An 18184-nucleotide genomic window follows, 5' to 3' on the forward strand; every position below is an offset into this window, starting at 1 on the left:
GAGCAGAGTTTTGTTCAAAAAGGCCCTCAGTTCTTTTGTCTGCAGTAATGAGAAGGGCCGGTCCGTTTACATCTACCTGACTTTACTGTCGTCCATGCCATTGTTGACAACAACTGTCCTCACCGTGAAAGACAGAAGGGAAGCGAGAGTTTGATGCTGGGTGGGGATGCATATCGGGCATCCCCACCCATACCTCATACAATTAGTCAAGGGAATCAATGCCACGGTCGGAACATCTGTAAGAGCGACATACTGACAATAAATCAATGGACCACCCAACTTCAGACGAACAGGATGACATGCTGATAAATGTGCCTGCCGCAGTCTGGCCACACAGATCTCAGGACAGAATTAAATAATGGTATGTGCCAAGCACTGAGGTGTCATCAAAAGCACAAATCATGCGGCCATGTTTCAGTCTTGCAGTTGACAGCAGAGCACACATAGCATCCCTAAATATTATGTATGTGTGTGCATTTGTGTGACCTGGGTGTGTTAGGGACCTGCAGGGCGTGTCAGGATGTCCACCTCTTTTGCAGGAGGCAGTAAACTACCTTTAACCAGACAAGTCACCTTATTCAACTGGCTTTATGACCCATCTGACACCCAAGGGGGTTTACAGCTCACCCCTGACCCTCACACATACAACCTGTACACACCCCTCACACACAAACTGAACTCAAAGGGAGTGTCCACACCTCAAACGGAGCCTGCTAAAAAGGACCATCCTCTCGCAGTTATGCCACCTTTTGACCCCCACATCCTCCCGCCCACAAATCAATACTCACACACACAAAGTCACACACTCACATTCATGCCACCCTCCTCTATGTCCATGAGCTAATAAGTGCTCATGTCGTAGTCAGCACTATCGGATGCACTAAAAGTTAAACAAACCTCATTGTGTGGGACCTCCCCAATGGGTCACAAGATGAATATGAAATGGGATTGCAAGGTGATGAAAAAAGAAAAGCAAATGCTACTAAATAGTTTTATTTTTCTTTTCCTTCCTTACAATGAAACAATACGAGAATGGTAAATTACTCTGGTTGTTCACCTTTAATGAGGGATCACAAGTAGACACTGCCTCACTTTAACGACAGTACACAACACAGACACACAGACACACAGACACACAGACACACACACACAGTCCTGGTGAAGGATGTTCAACCGTGCTTGGACTGCTAAATGATCACTCTTACCTTTTTCAGTGGAAAAGATGATTGTGCTTATGTAACCATCTCTGAACTTGATTACACACTTGGAGAGGGAGCTAACTAGCAATATAAAGAATGAATAAAAAACGCAAAAGGGCAAAATAAATGATGAACAAAAGGCAGAATTAACACTTGAAAAAACAAAAGAGGAGATTAGTGCCTACCCGTTTTGATGTGTTAGATTATGAGTATGTTTTCTTGGCACTCAGGTTTATTTTTGACCAGATCACAATATGAAAATGAGGAATGAAGCTCAATTTATTCCTATCTGATGAACACATTGATTGCTGAGCATGTACCCTCTGCCTCAGTGTGTTCTGACTTACTGTGGTCTTATACAAATCCATTATCAGTTTCAAAGTTCTACCCTTCAGCTTAGGTAAAAAAATAAATAAAAAAAACATAACAACTATAACATAACCCATCATCCTGAGTCATCACTACTGTAGTCTTGTCTTTCAAACACAAACAGTGTTGTGACACCCAGTGTGATGAGTGTCTGCTGCATCTTCTCTGCAGGGGGCACCTGCTCACACATTCCTCAGGCCAAGCTGGGCAGCAACACAAATAAAGTTGTGGGAGGTGAGCATGTGCGTGTGTGTGCATATGTACAAGGGGTGGTGTTTGCTGCAGAGTGTGTCCCAGCTGTTGCCTTTGCAGGTGCTGCAGGCAAGCTTGACTCAGTGTGTGTCATTGAAATACTTTATAAGGTCATCTCAACAACTTCAGACAGGTTTAATCTGCGTATTCTGTTTTAATGTGTCTGTCTGTATGTGTTGGTGTCTCTCAATGTGTGTTTATGAATGTGTGCGTTTGTGTGTTTTGCAGGTCATAAGAGGTTACTGTTCCAGTGGTCTCTATAGACCACCCACTGAAGCCCTATCCTCTACAAAGCAGATGGAAAAAGAAAGACAAGGATCGCAGTCAAGGATAGATATCACCTCAAGAGAGGCTGTTGTCTTTCTCAGTCTCCTCCATATTTCTTCTAACTATAAAACCAGAGCATTTTAACAAACAGAGCACTTTAAGAGGTACTAGCAATGTCAAAGCCAAGGGACATTGGCCTTTTAACTGCCTAGGGAGCTGGGCAATTCTTACAACCATGTGTGTGCATTTCTTACTGAGTATTACAGAAGATTCGGTCAATTCACTTCAACTGACGTTCCCACAACGCTTCCCAAGCCACAATGGCTAAATAATAGCTGACAGACTTTAAGCTGCTCCTAACACACAGAAACTCACACCCTGGCGCGCACACACACATGAATTTTAGACTGGCCACATTGTATATTACCAGCTACACCCATTAGAGGAATTAATAAAAACCTAGCTTGGCAGGAAACAATCGATAAATTAGGAACGACACACACTTCTGTGAGTGAGACTGTGTTACAATGTGAGCAAAATCAGGGATGGGGAGACTGTGGAAAAGTTTCCAGATTGTTGTCAGACTTGTAATATGTGTTGAGTGTCATGCTCTAACCACCATGGGTATTGTTAGTAAATCATGACCACTGAGAGGTGCTAGCCACATCCTGACCACACACACTAGAACACACAAACCCCTCTACCCTTCCCAGAGAGACCAGACTGCCCAGCAGAGACCCTTTAAAAGGAGTGGTGTGCGTGGGTGTGTGAGTGTTTTAGAGGAATGTTTGTGTGTAACACATTGGGGGAAGTGGACTATTCTTGCACATGCCCACACTGCTCCTGTGCAAACAGCAGACTGAGTGACAAATCTGTTTTCATTCTCCTTTTCCCACTGTAGGGTCTGTCTGGGTGTGATGATGACGGCTGAGTATGTGTGCGGGGCCTGCTTCATCTTCATCAATGACCCCCTCCTGCATTTGTACCATGTCTGACAGATTTTCACTCAACAAAATCGCTGTTTTCTGTCCAACCTTTCACCCTTTTTAAAAAAAAAAATTCTTGCTCAAACTTTATTTCTTGTGCTTCCTGCCCCAATTTCAAGACAAACAGCAGCCCCTGCTTTGCCCGCTCGGGAAACCCCATGACCACAAATGGCTAGACAGACAGAAGGAAAGGCTCGTGGGATATTTCATTCAACTGCTTGCCAAGTGTTCAGACTTGGGGTTTGGGCTGCCCTAAGCATAAGCTAGGAACACACACACACACACACACACACACACACAGAGTTTTCCTGCCCTGGGACAACTCCCATTCTCCAATTTCAGCCAGTGGTGCTTACAAACCCTGCAGGGTGATTATTAGCTATGTTTTACCTTTTTACCTCTTGAGACAAACATGGGAAGAAAATAAATAGCTGGGGGGAACTTGTGTGAAGAAGCAATTCTTTATGAAGACAGTGATGGTGTTTCAAGAAGCAAACGGAAAAAAGAAGATCTCTTAAGTCCCCTACCAAAAGCCAGAGTGAGGCCAACAGCCATCCTCCCAACAATTTGATACCCAGAGATTACTGTGCATATTTAAAATTGAGCTTCAGCCTCCTGGTGTGTGTATGGATGTAATGATGCTTTCTCCAGCCGTGGTCTCTGAGCTACAGGTTCCCAGGAGCTGGACTCCAACAGCAGCCCTGTGCGGGAAGTCTCTGGCTGACCCTTGGCGAGAGGAGACCTGGCAGGATGCACAGAGAGACGACCGCTGAGACGGACAAAAGAAAGGGAGGTGAACCAAAAGAAGGAAAGAGAAAGTTTGGAAGATAGGAGAGAAGTTTTCCTCTGATTTGATTTTCAGACTGCGGTGACACATAAACCAGCTTGCAGACATGCACGCACTCATACACGACAAAGATAGCCTAAACAGACAGCCAGTTAGATGGAGAGTTGCATTCAGAAATGCACAAGCCAGGGCATGAATAGTACTTGACCTCATTGTGCTAGCCAGCTAAATGCTGACCTCACCACTCTCTTGCTAACAACATGAGTTGGTCAGAGGGTAATTACGGCCTTCAGAGCAGAACTAGGCAGGTTCATATCTTGCTCTGTGATTTTTTTCTCTCTGTGCTCGTCTCTGCCTCACAATCCTGCCATCCTCACTGTCTTTCTCTTTGCTCTGCTCCCCTGTCTGTTTCTCTCAGCACTGAGCCTGGTAGACACATTAGACCTACTTTCAGCACCTAAAAGAGTCTCCATGTTCAACAATTTTAAAACACATTAATAATACTTATCCCCTTTCCTCTGCTGTTAAGTAAACAGCATAGTGTACCACACCTTGTAAAAGTCCATAATTTTTCAAGTACAATTGATTTGAAATCAGGGTCTCTATATCATCTCTATCCATCTGCGCTCAAGAATTCATATGCAAATGCATGCATAGAGACATACAAACATCTGTGTTTTACCTATTCACAGTCTCATGCACACACACAAAATACTATGTTACCGGTTTCCTCTCCTCTGCACGAGATGATGATAGCATTTCAAGAGTCGTCTGCGGAACACAGGGAGCAACAAAAGAGACAAATAGTGTAACAAAGGAGGAAGGGAAGGAGGGAGGCTGGGGAGGAGAGAGATATGGAGCTCTTGGGAGGTTTTCACGGGGTCAAGACAAGAAGAGGGGCCTCCACTAAAGTTTGCCTCTCCCAGCATGGGGCAAGAAATGATCCATCCATTCAGACAGGATGAATGTCAGAGATCTTTGTTTTCCTTTCCTCTTTTCTCTCTCTCTCCCACATACAGAAGAGATCACACGTCTTAATGAGGTTAAGATGCACTAGTTGTCACACCTGCATCCAGGGAAAAAGCACACAGCATGCTGATAGCGTAAATTCCTTTCCATCTAAGTCTGTCTGTTTACTACTTATCAGCCTGTGTCTCTATCTCAAGTGATTCTTGATTTTCGTTGTGTGTGTGAGCAAGTGCTCTTCTGTGTGTGCGTTATCTTTGTCTACTCAGACAGCAGGATAGAGTCTCAATGTTATCAGAGTCACAGAGACACGTCAAGAGAACTCCTCCCTGTGCTTTCACATGTGGGCTTGCCTCTCTGTTAACTGCCATACTTGCTCCATTGTTCTCCTGACATCAGATTGTCTGTTCTTGGATCCTGTCTGCAGACCTTATGTCAAAACAAAGCTTTTCGGCATAACAAAATAAAACATTTTCAGAATGTTTGTATGAAACCACCTCAATGAATAAAAGCTGCTTACACTCCACACTTTTGGCTGGAGCTCAGCTGACCCAGCTCAGTGGGTGTTGCAGTATTTATGACTTGCTAAACCTTAGGCTGACTGCCTCCCCCTCACCCACCTGACACATCTGCCCCCTTCAACGCAATCATGCAGACACACACGCCCCTTCTTAGCACCTGACTGGACTGCTGAATGGCTCCTTCTGTAGGAGACTTCGCTGGTAGAGGAATTCCCTGCCAAAAGCAGACTATCAACTTAGGACAAAGCATAGAATTGTTGGTGCGCTTGCTTAATAGCAGAAAGGTGTGTTGACCTCTCCAGCTCCATGACTTCCTCCTTCATGACCTCTGTCAGACTGAATGCTTGGCTGGGTCTTACATTATATATTTAACTACAATCAGGCTGCCTTTGAAAGTGCCTTTACAACTCCTTTTAACAGAAGCACCATAAGGCCAGGGCACTGACACGCAGACAAGTGTATATACAGTATGTGCACTGTATGGACTGTTCCCTAATGTGAAACACATGGATAATAATTTGAATGCTTGTTCAATAGAGCCAAAATTAGTCACACTTGTGTCTACAGGCCATGTGGGTGGAACAAATGTCTAATCCTAACATGTTTAATAATCCCATCAGGCTTACATAGAGCTAAACAGTATCAGGTTTGATGAGTTGATGAACACGTTGGCATTGTGATGGTTTTAGAGGCTGTATTTTGCTCTTTGAGGTAGAGAAGAGGGAAAAGAATTGTGGGGTGCTCTGCGCCTGGCTTAAGCCATGGTCTGTTTAACTGCTGTCTGACTGACTGACTTCCTCTGCAACTTCCATTCCTCTGCAAAAACAAAGACACACTAACAGCACAAAGTCACACAAGATACCAATAGTCCAATTCACACATTATGTACTGACAGACAAAAAGGAACACTGCAGAATTAAATAAGTTCAAAACAACGTCACCCCCCATCTTTTAAAGAGAAGAATCATCTTCACAAGGATTTAGCTGTTTGACACAAGTTAAACCAAAGAAAATTCCATTTCCCAAAACACCATTGAACAAGGCATCCTTTCATTAGTGTGAAATTCCACCACACGCCACCCTATTCACTCTTCTATATTCTCCCTCTACTCCACTCTATGCTCAATAGGCAGATTATGTCAATGTTGGAGGGGAAACTTGGCCACAGTCGCTGGAGTGTATTATGTCCAGCGCTGTCTGTGACCCTGCAGTGGCACACAGATGGCCGACAACAACTCAGATAGACAGAGACAGAGAGAGGGAGGCCAACACAGAGAGACACAGCAGATGTAGCTGAATAGACAGTCCATTCACCGACAAACATTCAGATACAGAGTTGAACACATACTTACGTGGACATGGGCCCACACATGCATACACTTATATGCAGATGTAACCCAAATTAGTGGGAACATACCCAAAGAGACATTTCCTGTAGAGATGCACAGTGACACAAACAACGCATCAGGTCAGAATTTTCCAATCGCAGCAGCCTTACATGTGGGCAGTCAAGACGTACAAGATGTCCCCGTCACACAAACACTGCATAGACTCAAACCTAAACCTACTCCTCAGCATTTTCACAGGAAACGTATCTACGTGTAATAAAGAGCAGTGGAACTACAGGGCAACCTGATCATTACTGTTCCAGCTCTGTCTGCATACCTTAAACATCATCCAAGCCTTTATTATGTTGATGCACACCTCACTCTTCAGTGTGTGGCAGGGAGTCACACTTCCATTTCACCAAAATATGTTTTGTTACTTTCCCTAATAATAAACATCTTGTTTTCGTTACCAATGAGATCTGTACTGTTTATTTTACGTCCACATGTGGTGGATGTGCTGTGCAGATCTTATTGATAGAAAGAGACTAAAGGCTATGGCCGAGGGTGTCCTGTCCTGACAGAGTCTGTTTTTCATGTGCCCACATGTGTTCTCCATATGGCCATGCTCTAAATGTGCCCCTTCCCATCACTAACCACGAGGGAATTCCAGGAAGCCTTACTGTACATGGTTTTGGTCTAAATATGCTGTGTGCGAAAGCTGTGGCTCTTTTAATCACCACATGTCTATCTGGATGACCTTGACCCAACAGGTGATGGTTTTAAGAGATGGCACTGGTTGCAGGGTTGCAGATGGAAAAGCCACTATTTTGGAGAATATTTTCTTTCTATGTAGGCTGGGTTTTGCTGCAGAAAGCAAGTGGGAAGTAGAAAGAGGACAGCGTAAGTACAGGAAAATAGGCTAGATGAACAGCCAAAGTTCTAAAGGAGATTACCAGAGCCAGACACTGCAATCAATGTGGGTTGAGCGCAAGAACGGTAAAAAGACACAGATTAAAAACTAGAGAGTCAATAGGAAGTTGGAGGAGCCTGGTGTGGTTTTATAGAGGTTGGAAAATAGATGTCCAGGTTTGATAGAGCACAACAGGAGACACTCTCTGACTTCAAACCACAGCGGTTTGGCTATCAGCACAGCTTGTGGGAGGGACGATGTATCCTGTGATGAAGACAAAAAGGGATTCAAACAAGCCGCTGAGTCTCGATGTTTACTTATGGGTTGTTGTTGACGAAGCTGCAGGCTTGACACACAAATAAACACATTCCAGTGTCTGAGGGACAGCAACGAGACAAAGGAGGAGAACAAAGGAAGAGAGAAAGGATGAGTATTAATCCCTATTTATGGTAGCAATAAAAACTTATGGAAACACACTGCATCAGTTCCTGTCACTGGAAGACTTCAAAAAAGTAAAAAAATATATATATATATTGGACACCCCAGTCTCCATTAAACATGGATGCCTGTGTCACTCAGTCAGTCCTCAATCAACTGCACTGACAGAATAGGCAAATCCAGGCCAACATATACAAACAAATATGCACATACACACACACACACACACACTCTCTAACAGTCTCTTTCAAAAGCACAGATATCATCAGTGTCAGAGGAGAGATGGAAGAGACAGAGAAACATCAAAAGCAAAAACATGCAGAAGAAATGTCAAAGGCTGTGCTGGCCTACTTATAACTGTAGAGCATCATACCACACACACACACACACACACAAACACACACACGAACACATTAACCTGTCTAAAAGCTGCAGTTACTTTTCCATTCATATTCTCTCTCTCTCAATTCAATTCAATTCAAATTAGCTTTATTGGCATGAATGTAACAACAATATTGCCAAAGCATCATACATACAACATAAGAACAATCAGCCCCATACATTTCATTAAACAAGTAATTAAAGCATAAAGTAATCAAAGAGTATGTGTGTTTGTGTAAAAAAAAAAAAAAATATATATATATATATATATATATTTTTTTTTTTACTTGTTAAAAATAAAATAAAATAAAATAAATAAATGAAACAGTAACGTGTGTGTATATTAATAGACAAAAAAATATTTTTTAAAGAATTAATTGATTAAAAAATAATAAAAAAAAAAGACAAAAAGAAATCAGTAACAAATGTAAAAACAAAAAAATTACTAATATATCAAATGATCAAAATAATAATAATTTGAAAATCTGTACAATTATTTGTTAGTCTGAGGTTCTACTGGTTGTCCTCACTTCATGGCATGAGGAGACATATTTTGCAGCAATTATTTCACATTTGGTCATTTCTCCCAGTAAATAGGGGAGTTTCTGTGTGTCTGATATGAATTCGAATTCGGGGTATATTTGGGAAATGTTTGCAAAGTGTTTTTGTCTTTGTGAGAAGTCCTACAAATATTCCAACAGGTATCATTTTATTAAGGCTCTAAAATCAAATTGGAAGGCTATCAACAGTAAAGAAGCAGGAATAGAAGTCCTTAACGGAGTGTCTTTGTCCAGTGATCCAATGTTTGTTTGCATACTCCACCCTTTGTACACAGCCTTTACTCATGCAAGTCAGAGGGAAAATCATCATCTTCTCCTCTTCTCCATATTAGTGTGTGCATCTGTGTATGTGCGTGTGCACAGTGTGCATCTTCCTTGTTTTTTATCTGGATTACGACTGATTGACATAATTATAAATGTTTAAGTTTGTCTAATGTTCAAGTCTTCTTGTGTGTAGTGTATTGCGGATGTAAATGAATATATAAACCTTTATTTAAACAGGAAATGTCTCATTGAGACAGTCTCTTTTACAAGGGAGTCCTGTAAGAATATCTGCATGTACACAAGCGTAAAAAAGAGAAAGGTGGTCAGAGGAAAAGGGAGTCGTGTGTACAGCGGGGTGTCTACAGACAAGTGTGTTTGCTTTTCCAGTGCAGTATATCTGAGCTTTGCCATTCACGGTCCACACACTGCTGCTCTGACTCCGCGGAACAAAGAGGTCACTGACAGCATCACAAAAAGCTCCCTCTTTCAGCCTGTTGACTGCAGAGACTGCTGCATGCCAGTTAGCAATTGCCTATTAGCAATTAGAATTGTGATGGTTGGAATTGATTTTTCGGGGGTAAAGAGGAGCTAAACTGCTGATTTTAGCAGGGTTTTGTGGTTTGACACACACTCAGAGAGCGGACTTGTGAGATGTGTGCAGATGTTTGAAGCAAGGCAGAACGGCTCTGCATTGCCACAGAAACAACCAAATTAAGACTAAATGGAGTACTGTATATGTATTTTTCTTTGCAAACCATATGCTGTAACAGTTAATCAAACCATCTTTGTGTTAAATAACTGAGTGAGAGGGTGGTGTAGCTCTAAGATAGACAGTCTTTATGTAGCAATGACAGATGTATTACAGTGATGAACTACACTTGGTTTATGTCTGGGATGGGTACAAGAAGAGACAGTTAGTATTTTCACTGTAACATAGTAGCTTATTATGCACATGGTCTTTTTGCATTTTGCATGTCAGTGCACATGACTTCTGAAACAAATTCTTTATTTAATTGACTAGGTATATTTAATGAGCAAGCTTTGTTAACTTTTACTTCAGCAAATGTATTTCTGCCTCAGGACATTTTAGCAAACAACACTTAAGACTTGCACAAGCCATTTTGGTGCTATTTCCACTCCAACTTTATATAAAAGGTCAGACTTCAGCTAGCATGCAGCTAGTCAGTGGAATAAAAATAAAAGGAGCCTCAGGAGCCAAATGTTATGTGAAGAAAAAACTTGATATCACTCTATCCTTTTGCCCTGATGCCCATCTCCTCATTCTGTTTGGGCAAGTTAGGCAGCATTTTCTCCGGCACCTCAGCCTCACACCTTAAACCACTGCTGGCTTGTGTTGCTACAGCTACTGATTAAGTTGGAAAGATGGAGAAAAAAATATACTCTTGTGGCAACCAAGGCCAATAAAATCCAAAGATGCATTTGCCCTGATTGGCCTGTCCAGTATTTTCTATCAATCATCCTCAAAAACAACACTGGCTTCTCAGCCCTGTTCCAAGGTTTCAGAAGCTGGTCTTCACAATCTATCCTTTCTGCTAACAGCCCCACCACACAAGTAATTTCCTCTAGGCTTCATGAACGTCAACAAGCTTAAAAACCTGTCCTGGCCCACAGTGCATCTGTTCATATTTTAGTACATTTCTCATTTCAAGGAAACAAATAAAATAAATATGTATGAAAAGCATTCAAATGATAAATCCTAAATCACTGAGTGAGGGACTGATTGAGCAAGCCCGACTTTGAGCTGTATGTCCACGGGGTACACCCACTTGCATCATGGAAAAAATTGGTAACACTTTCTCTAAGTGCTCATTTTTGCATATTTTTCTAGTAAGACACACCTGCTCACACTAGTATGACTACCTCTCAGACTTCGGTATTAAAATGACAAGGCCGGACTCCCACACAGGTGCATGTGGCAGTGCTGTCTCTTATTCAGACTTCATAGGACTATGATGTGATGCACAGTGGTTCGTTTCAACAAACCCAGTGCTAGCATCTAGGCAATGCACTGAGCTGCCTGGTCCAAGATTCCAGCCATCTTCCAGCCAGTCTTCCTGCTTCCCTCATTAGCCACAGGACAGATTCCCTCGAGAACCATAGCCAGGACTCTGTGGTAATGCATGTGACACGCTGGCTGCACATTTTCCAATTTAAACAAGCCAAATGAGCTCAATACCAGTCTGAGCTCCCGTTCTCTATGGACAGAATAAAGACTTAACCACTACTCTTCAAGAATGTGATTAGAAAGAATAAATCAAGATGCAAGGGCACAAATGTTTTCAAGTTTGCTGTAACTTTTTCTGTGTATATATTTGTGTCTGTTGCCCTTTTTCCCTTGAGTATCTGACATCCTCATCTTTCTTTAATTCCTCCACATCAGTGCTTTACTGTAAACAGTGTTAAAAAGCATGACTCATGCTGCTGTAATGTACTAGGCGGAGCGAGGCTTGAGATCAAAATAACAACTGAAGTTTCAAAGAACGGAGAGGGGCGAGTAAAGACAGGGGAATATACAAGGTGTTAAGAAGGTCATTTGACTTTCATTGTTATTCATTTCACAAACTTCATGACCTACGTCAAAGGATGTAGCATTAACGGGAAGTTCCTGAATCAATGTCATTGGTTTTATAACAGCCCAACAAATCATTTGTGGTGTCATATCTGTGAAAGCAATACTCACGGTTTTCCAAGAATAGTTTATACCCACGCAAGTACATTTAAGCACCCACAGATGAGGACACTGAAACACACGTGCACACCAGCACTCTAATGGCTCAGTGTTTTTACAGCTGGGACCGGACAAGAAGCCAATGCAAACAGTGACATGGACCATCAGTGTGTGTGCGTGTTTGTGTGTGTAGCCTGAGGTGGTACATGCACCCGCACATAACACACTTACACACAAACAAAAATGATAGTGTTTATTGAAGGACTAACCCTTATTATCCACTAAATCTATATGACGTATGGTCTTAACTCTATACACACACTGACCTGCTGACAGTGTTCACAAGGTTACCCTAAATTCATCTGTACAGTTCTTCAGGCCAAATACAGGCTGTTAATGCCAGACCTGCCTAATAAGTCTATCTAAGTCTATTTCACCATAATATTAATGTCCTGATATGTTTTCCAAAACTGTATTTGATCCTGCTCCAGATTTGTGGAGCAAGGAGTATATTTTCAGAGTGCTGGTTTCCCCATCTGTGTGACCACAGTGCTGGGCCGCAATCCCTGCATCTTGCTGCCCGCTGTTCCCACGCCTCTTTCTGGGCTAAATACATATTTAGGGAAATACTGAGCGGCAAATCATATGCCCTGTTCTCTAAGTGCACCCAAAACCCATTACTCACAGCCCTTTTAACTACTTTTATAGAGCTGGAGCACAGAAACTGAACTTTTTGTTAGTACTGGACCAAATGAAATCAAGTTTATTTATCAAGGTAAATTCTGCTGAGCATGAATGCTCTCTTTCAGGTAGTCCCTGCTTCAGACTCATATAGCAGTACAGATTCAAGCCACAGAGCAGCCTTTTGCAACCACTGTTAAGCTTGAATGGAGCTGCTGTGTGTTAACAGGCAAGTTTGAATATCCAACTACTGAATTACTGCTTCAACGGATAACTTGGGAATCAAATAAAAGATACAGAAAAGTCTGAAAACATCGCAGAAGTCCCACAAAAACTCAAATGGGGCTGCACTTTGACAACTTTTTTGCCAAGCCGGACCAGTGATAAAAGACATCTGTCTGCCAGTCATGAAGATCAATCATTTCATAGCCACTTTCACTAGCCATTAGTAAAGCTACTACTCTGCACTATAAAATGCCCCACAGTACTATCAATACAAATTACACCAGGAAGAGCTTGCTCGTGCTATTTCCTTGTGAGGAGAAATTAATGACAAATGGATTCTTCTGTATTGCGGCATTGTGTAGTGAGTTCAACCAGTGCTGTGGAGCCATTTGAACACATGCAAAGCAGACTAAATTGGTTTCAGGGTGTGTGTGTGTGTGTGTGTCTGTGTGTGTGCGAATGTGCACGAGTAATGAATAAGATCCTGGCACATCAGAACCGGGTTCCTCTAATGCACTCCCTGTAGACCAGCAGAAATAAACAGATAAAGATGAAGTGGACGTGAATGTAATGGCAAAGAAAAAGAGAGAGAGCCAAGAGTGTGAGGTTGAGCAAGAGAGGGCAAGAAGGGAGGAGGGAGGGAGTTTTCAGAATTGTTATTGGAGCCGTAGAAGTCGTTTCTGTCTTAAAGAGTTCCAGATGTGGGCCAGCCCCTGAGAAAGAGAAAGAGTCAGAGAGAAATCAAGAGGGAGGAAAGAGTTTTATCAGACTGTGTCCTTATGATCAGTAGTCTACACTCCCGCTCTGGACTTTGAGAGCTTAAAGTGAATCTTTGCTTTTGTGTGCAGTGATGATTGTGGGGGCTGTGAGGGGTACAGCAGCAGATCGGGGGCTGCTAAAGGGAGTGGGATGTCAGGTGGTAAGGTGGTAGAGAGGTGGTCAGAATAATGGTCTCTTGTTATTACACACACACACACACACACACACACACAGGTCTTTCTCAAAACCAATAACCGAACTCACCAAAATAGGCCAGTCAAAACCCAACCAAAAGACATCTGGTTAAATACTAGGACAAAAGCTGCTCTTTAAGTTATTTTGCAATGAAATAGCTCTCTCAAGCACATGGTCAGATAACAGGCAAGTCCAGTGCACTGCACTCTGTTGGTTTTAACACTTGCAGGCTTAAAGGCAGAGCACATTATGATAAAACAAGTGGAAGCTGCACGGAATGTAAAGTAAGTAAGGTGTCAGTGAATGTGCATGCATGTGTGCAAGTTGTGTGTTATATGTTGATTGATTTAGACCCTTAGAAAGTTGGGAGCATTATGCTCTTCTTCGCATGCACGCCACGCTTGCACAGAAAGGTGCTCCTGCATAATGACGTCTTAACTTAGACCAATAGTGAGCCTGTAATGGCTGTGTCTAGTTATTTTCTCTCTCCCCTCTCTCTCTCTGTTGTGTGTATGTACATGGATGCGTATGCCCAGCGTCCCTTGCATTTGTTTTCACTCCCTCTGCGTTGGGCTAAGCTGCACAATCACACTACAAAAGGCTTTTGTCCTGCAGTAAAAAGCTCTGCTCCAGGGAGCTGGTAGTGGGCCACAAACAAAGGCTGGTTACATTGTCCCAACACAAGCTCATGAATCAACTCAACACTGGGCTGCCAAAACAGCCACGGAAAGAGCGCTGCGAGACTACTTGGGGTTGACAAAGAGGGAAGAGAAAATGAGTTGATGGAGGAGGGATGTGAGGAAGGAAGGAGGAAACAAATGGGCAGGGAGCAGGATGCACAGCTGGAGCTGCAAAGAGAGATGATGGAGAGAGATGTAAGATATAGAGACGCTGGTTGGTGAAAGGGATTTGTCCAACAGGAGGAGAGCAAGATTTGAAAGGAGTGCAGCCAGCACAGCAGGAGGATGAGAGGTGAAGTCAGCATAAACAGAGAGCTGTGTCAACAGACAAGCCTCCTGCCTGTGCTCTAAAGGCTCCCTGCACCCCAAATGACAACAGCAGCATGGGAGTGACATGTGAGGAATCAACTGACCAATGAGAGTGAAGTAGTTAAAATCGAACTTGGCTGTTCAACACAGAATCTAACAGTCATTTCTCCCGGCACGCCCCTCCTCAGAGAGAAAATACGTTCTTTGTTCGCATCAGATGCCTCTGCACTGTTACTTTCCTATTCTGACAGGTCAAATTAGCAATGAAACCATCAAACCCTCATGCACAAAGAGCTGCCATTGTATCCAGCAGCAGGCCACATTTCACCTTTTCCACACTGTGAGTGGAAAGTGGTGGCCAGGACTCTGGAGGGAGAGTGTGATATAAAAAAAAGTTTTGACATCCATCACCACCACACAGAAAAACATACACTGAAAGCATCAATGTACCCACAGAATAACTGGACAATTTGGGGGGGTTGCACTGAAAAAGGCCTTAAAATATATTTACCATTGGCGTTCTTCCCGCAGATCAGGTGCTCATAGTGCTGCAGGACTCCCCACAGCTCTGCGTCATTGTTCACCAACCCCTCTAGGGCCTCTGCACTCACTGGGGCGCATGCTGACCCTGAATCCGGCCCTAAATGACCCCTCTCGGCCATCAGCACCCGGGCTCCTATCTCCTCCACCAGAGCTTCCATGCATGCGGTCAGGCATATAGCTGCATACTCATGGATGCGCACGGAGATGCGAGTATCCACCATCCAGCGGAAGAAGCGTCCCACGGAGAAGGAGAGGCCGCAGCGGGCGGACTTGCCCTTCCTCAGCAGTTCCCCGGCGCTCATGCTATACATCGAGATGGCCTTGACCGTAGCAGAGACGCAGTGGTCGGCCAGGGCCCAGCTGAGCACCAGCCTCATGGCGCTCTGCACCTCGAAGCGTGTGCAGCGGCAGTGCATGACGCTGAGCCGCTGAGCCTCTCTGGAGATGCGGATCAGAGCCCTGCGGAGGACAGCAGACAGCCGCCTCACGGACTCCGGAGAGAACACAGGTGTAGGTCCCCCTTTAATGCCCACACTCTCGGCCACTTTGCGCAGTATCTTGGCCACTTCCTCTTCGACCCAAGGGAACTCTTCCAGCTCAGGTAAGCGGGGGCACTTGGAGAAGATGTCCTCCGGGTCTTCAGGGAGGACAGTGTTGACCGTGTCCCAGCTGTTGTTCCTGCTGTTCATGGAGCCGGAGTAGTACCACCAGTTGCCCCGGTGAGGGGCCGTCATGAAGGCCTGAGAGTTGGACTTGGAGGAGGACAGGCTGAGGGATTTACAGGAGTCCCCCGCCCCGTAGCCAGAGTCCAGCGTCAGGTCCTCCAGGGTCTTCATGTGGACATTGCTCAAACCAGCCATTATTGTGAAACGGCTTTTACAGGAGTGCTTTGGAAGAACGGTCTACCTGGAAGTCAATCAAGCAGCCGTCGAAACTCCCCGCCGAGCTGGATGAACTGGTTACGCAGCGCAACACATGTCGGACATGCTGCTAAATAGAGTTCAGTGCAGGACAGCGAAATAACAGTTCTGCATTCGAAGATAAAATCTCACTGAATGGTTGCTTTTTAATCAAAACCAGCCTATATTGTCGTTAACAAACGGGAAAGCCAAGACAGTTTAAGTGACACCCGTCTCACCTTTCCACCGGGGCAGCGCAGGGTTTTAAACTTTCCTCCAGTAGCCTAAGTTATCCAAAGTCGCTGAAAACACGATGGAATGTCTCCCCGCTGTCTGAATACCGCCAGACCCGTGTTCATTTATTCTAACATGCCCGGTGTAGCCATTCAGAAGACCGAAACTGCTTTTCGTAGATAACCGTGGCAAAGTCCGCGTCTACTTCACCGCCCTCCCGTCCCGGAGCTCGGTCAGAAACTGCCTGTCGGAGAAACCCAGCTACAGATGTGTGAAAGGAGGGACCGCCGCTGAATGACAACACGGAAGTGGCTCGAGCACCAATCAGGAGAGGGCTGACTTTTGCGGCAGCCAATCCAGACCCGCTCCAAATCTTTCCCCTAGTTTGGGAGAAGGAGTAAACTTGGTTTTGGTTCTAAATGAGCATCAAAAACATTCCCTTAACATGTATGACATTTTGCTTTCATGCTCGAGTTGTACTTTTGTACACATTCACCAAAACTCCTTACAATAGCGTCATATTACTTAAACTGTCATCATCATCGTCATCATTTCACCATATAGACCTAAAAGAAAAGTGTAAATTGTAGGCCTAATGTACCACAAATAGCCACTGAATATAGTAATGTATAATCAAATTAACAATTGACTCCTTTTATAAATGATCCATGAATAAATGTTCCTATTATTTATACTATTAATGGGTCTGGGGGAGTTCTTATGGTTAGTTATGTTATACTGGAACCAAATTGCACACCAGGCAGACTTCAGTTGTCTCCTCATGTTGGCTCTGGGGACACGGCTTGCTGCCTGCACATTAGCTAATCTCTCACCTGCAGCCTGTAACAGAAATTTAATCTGTAAAGCCCTTGGTGTAATGGTATAGAGGTGGAGCAGTGTTTAGTCTGATTTGATGAGATGAGATTCACTGAAAGTGCATTTTAAAAGGTTATTTGGCAAGGGAGAAGTAAGTATTGTAATAGATTAAACAAGGAGCTTAAATAAAGTTTAAACAAACCTATAGTTTGTGCTCATTCATTACCATTTCAGCAGAGGTAAAAAGTGTCACCTCTTAATTTTGAAACAAAGTTTGAGCAAATGAAACTTCAGTTTTCATCATCCCTGTTTGTTGTTTCTGGTTAGGTGCTGTGACATGCTTGAGGTAAAATAAAGCAAACATATTGAAGAGGCCTGTGACTACCTGCTTCTCATCACTCTGCACTCACATAGACAGGTAGGGTGTGTCCAACACTATTACATAATGGGTTTATGGCCTGTGAGACTGCAACACATTGCGAAAGTGGCCGTAATGAATGCTTTCTCACACATATACAGACCGGATATTACAGGACATGCTATACATCCTTAAAGTGGAAAAACCGACTCTCAAACACACGCACAGTCATACATCATGGCCTATGAATCAGTCAGCCAGGGGAACTACATAGGAAGCCAAACTTTCAGTCCAGTTAGCCTCCCCAGTTTTGTGCTATTAGTCAAATCGACTCTAAATGAGATCAGATGACACACAGGGCGTAGGGGAGATCACAGGAGGGTAGTGCTTGCCTCATCCAGACCTCATGTAGCTGTATGTGCTTACCTCATTGTCTCTCTGTGTGCATGCATGCTCAGGGTAGACTTCAAGCCAACCCACCACCCGGGGCAAAGTGACACACAGGGGGATCAACAACTCAAAACAAAACCTCTGCAAATTATTTAATGTGGTCCTGAAACCATGTGAG

The 18184-nt window shown here is 43.6% G+C and overlaps 1 protein-coding gene across 1 annotated transcript in view; it reads right to left on the reverse strand.

Annotated features, from left to right (window-relative positions):
* The window catches only part of abtb2b (ankyrin repeat and BTB (POZ) domain containing 2b), a 43545-nt gene extending 26833 nt beyond the window's left edge, over window positions 1–16712 (reverse strand). The window contains exon 1 of the mRNA XM_038705510.1: window positions 15278–16712. Within this exon, the coding sequence (XP_038561438.1) occupies window positions 15278–16169 (892 nt within the window). The 5' untranslated portion in view covers window positions 16170–16712. The remainder of the gene's footprint in view (window positions 1–15277) is intronic.
* Window positions 16713–18184: the final 1472 nt, after the last annotated feature.

The sequence above is a fragment of the Micropterus salmoides genome, unplaced genomic scaffold (assembly GCF_014851395.1).
Source record: "Micropterus salmoides isolate LMB-PRFRI ecotype aquatic unplaced genomic scaffold, ASM1485139v1 Ms_hic_scaffold_8, whole genome shotgun sequence".
NCBI classification, from domain to species: domain Eukaryota; kingdom Metazoa; phylum Chordata; class Actinopteri; order Centrarchiformes; family Centrarchidae; genus Micropterus; species Micropterus salmoides.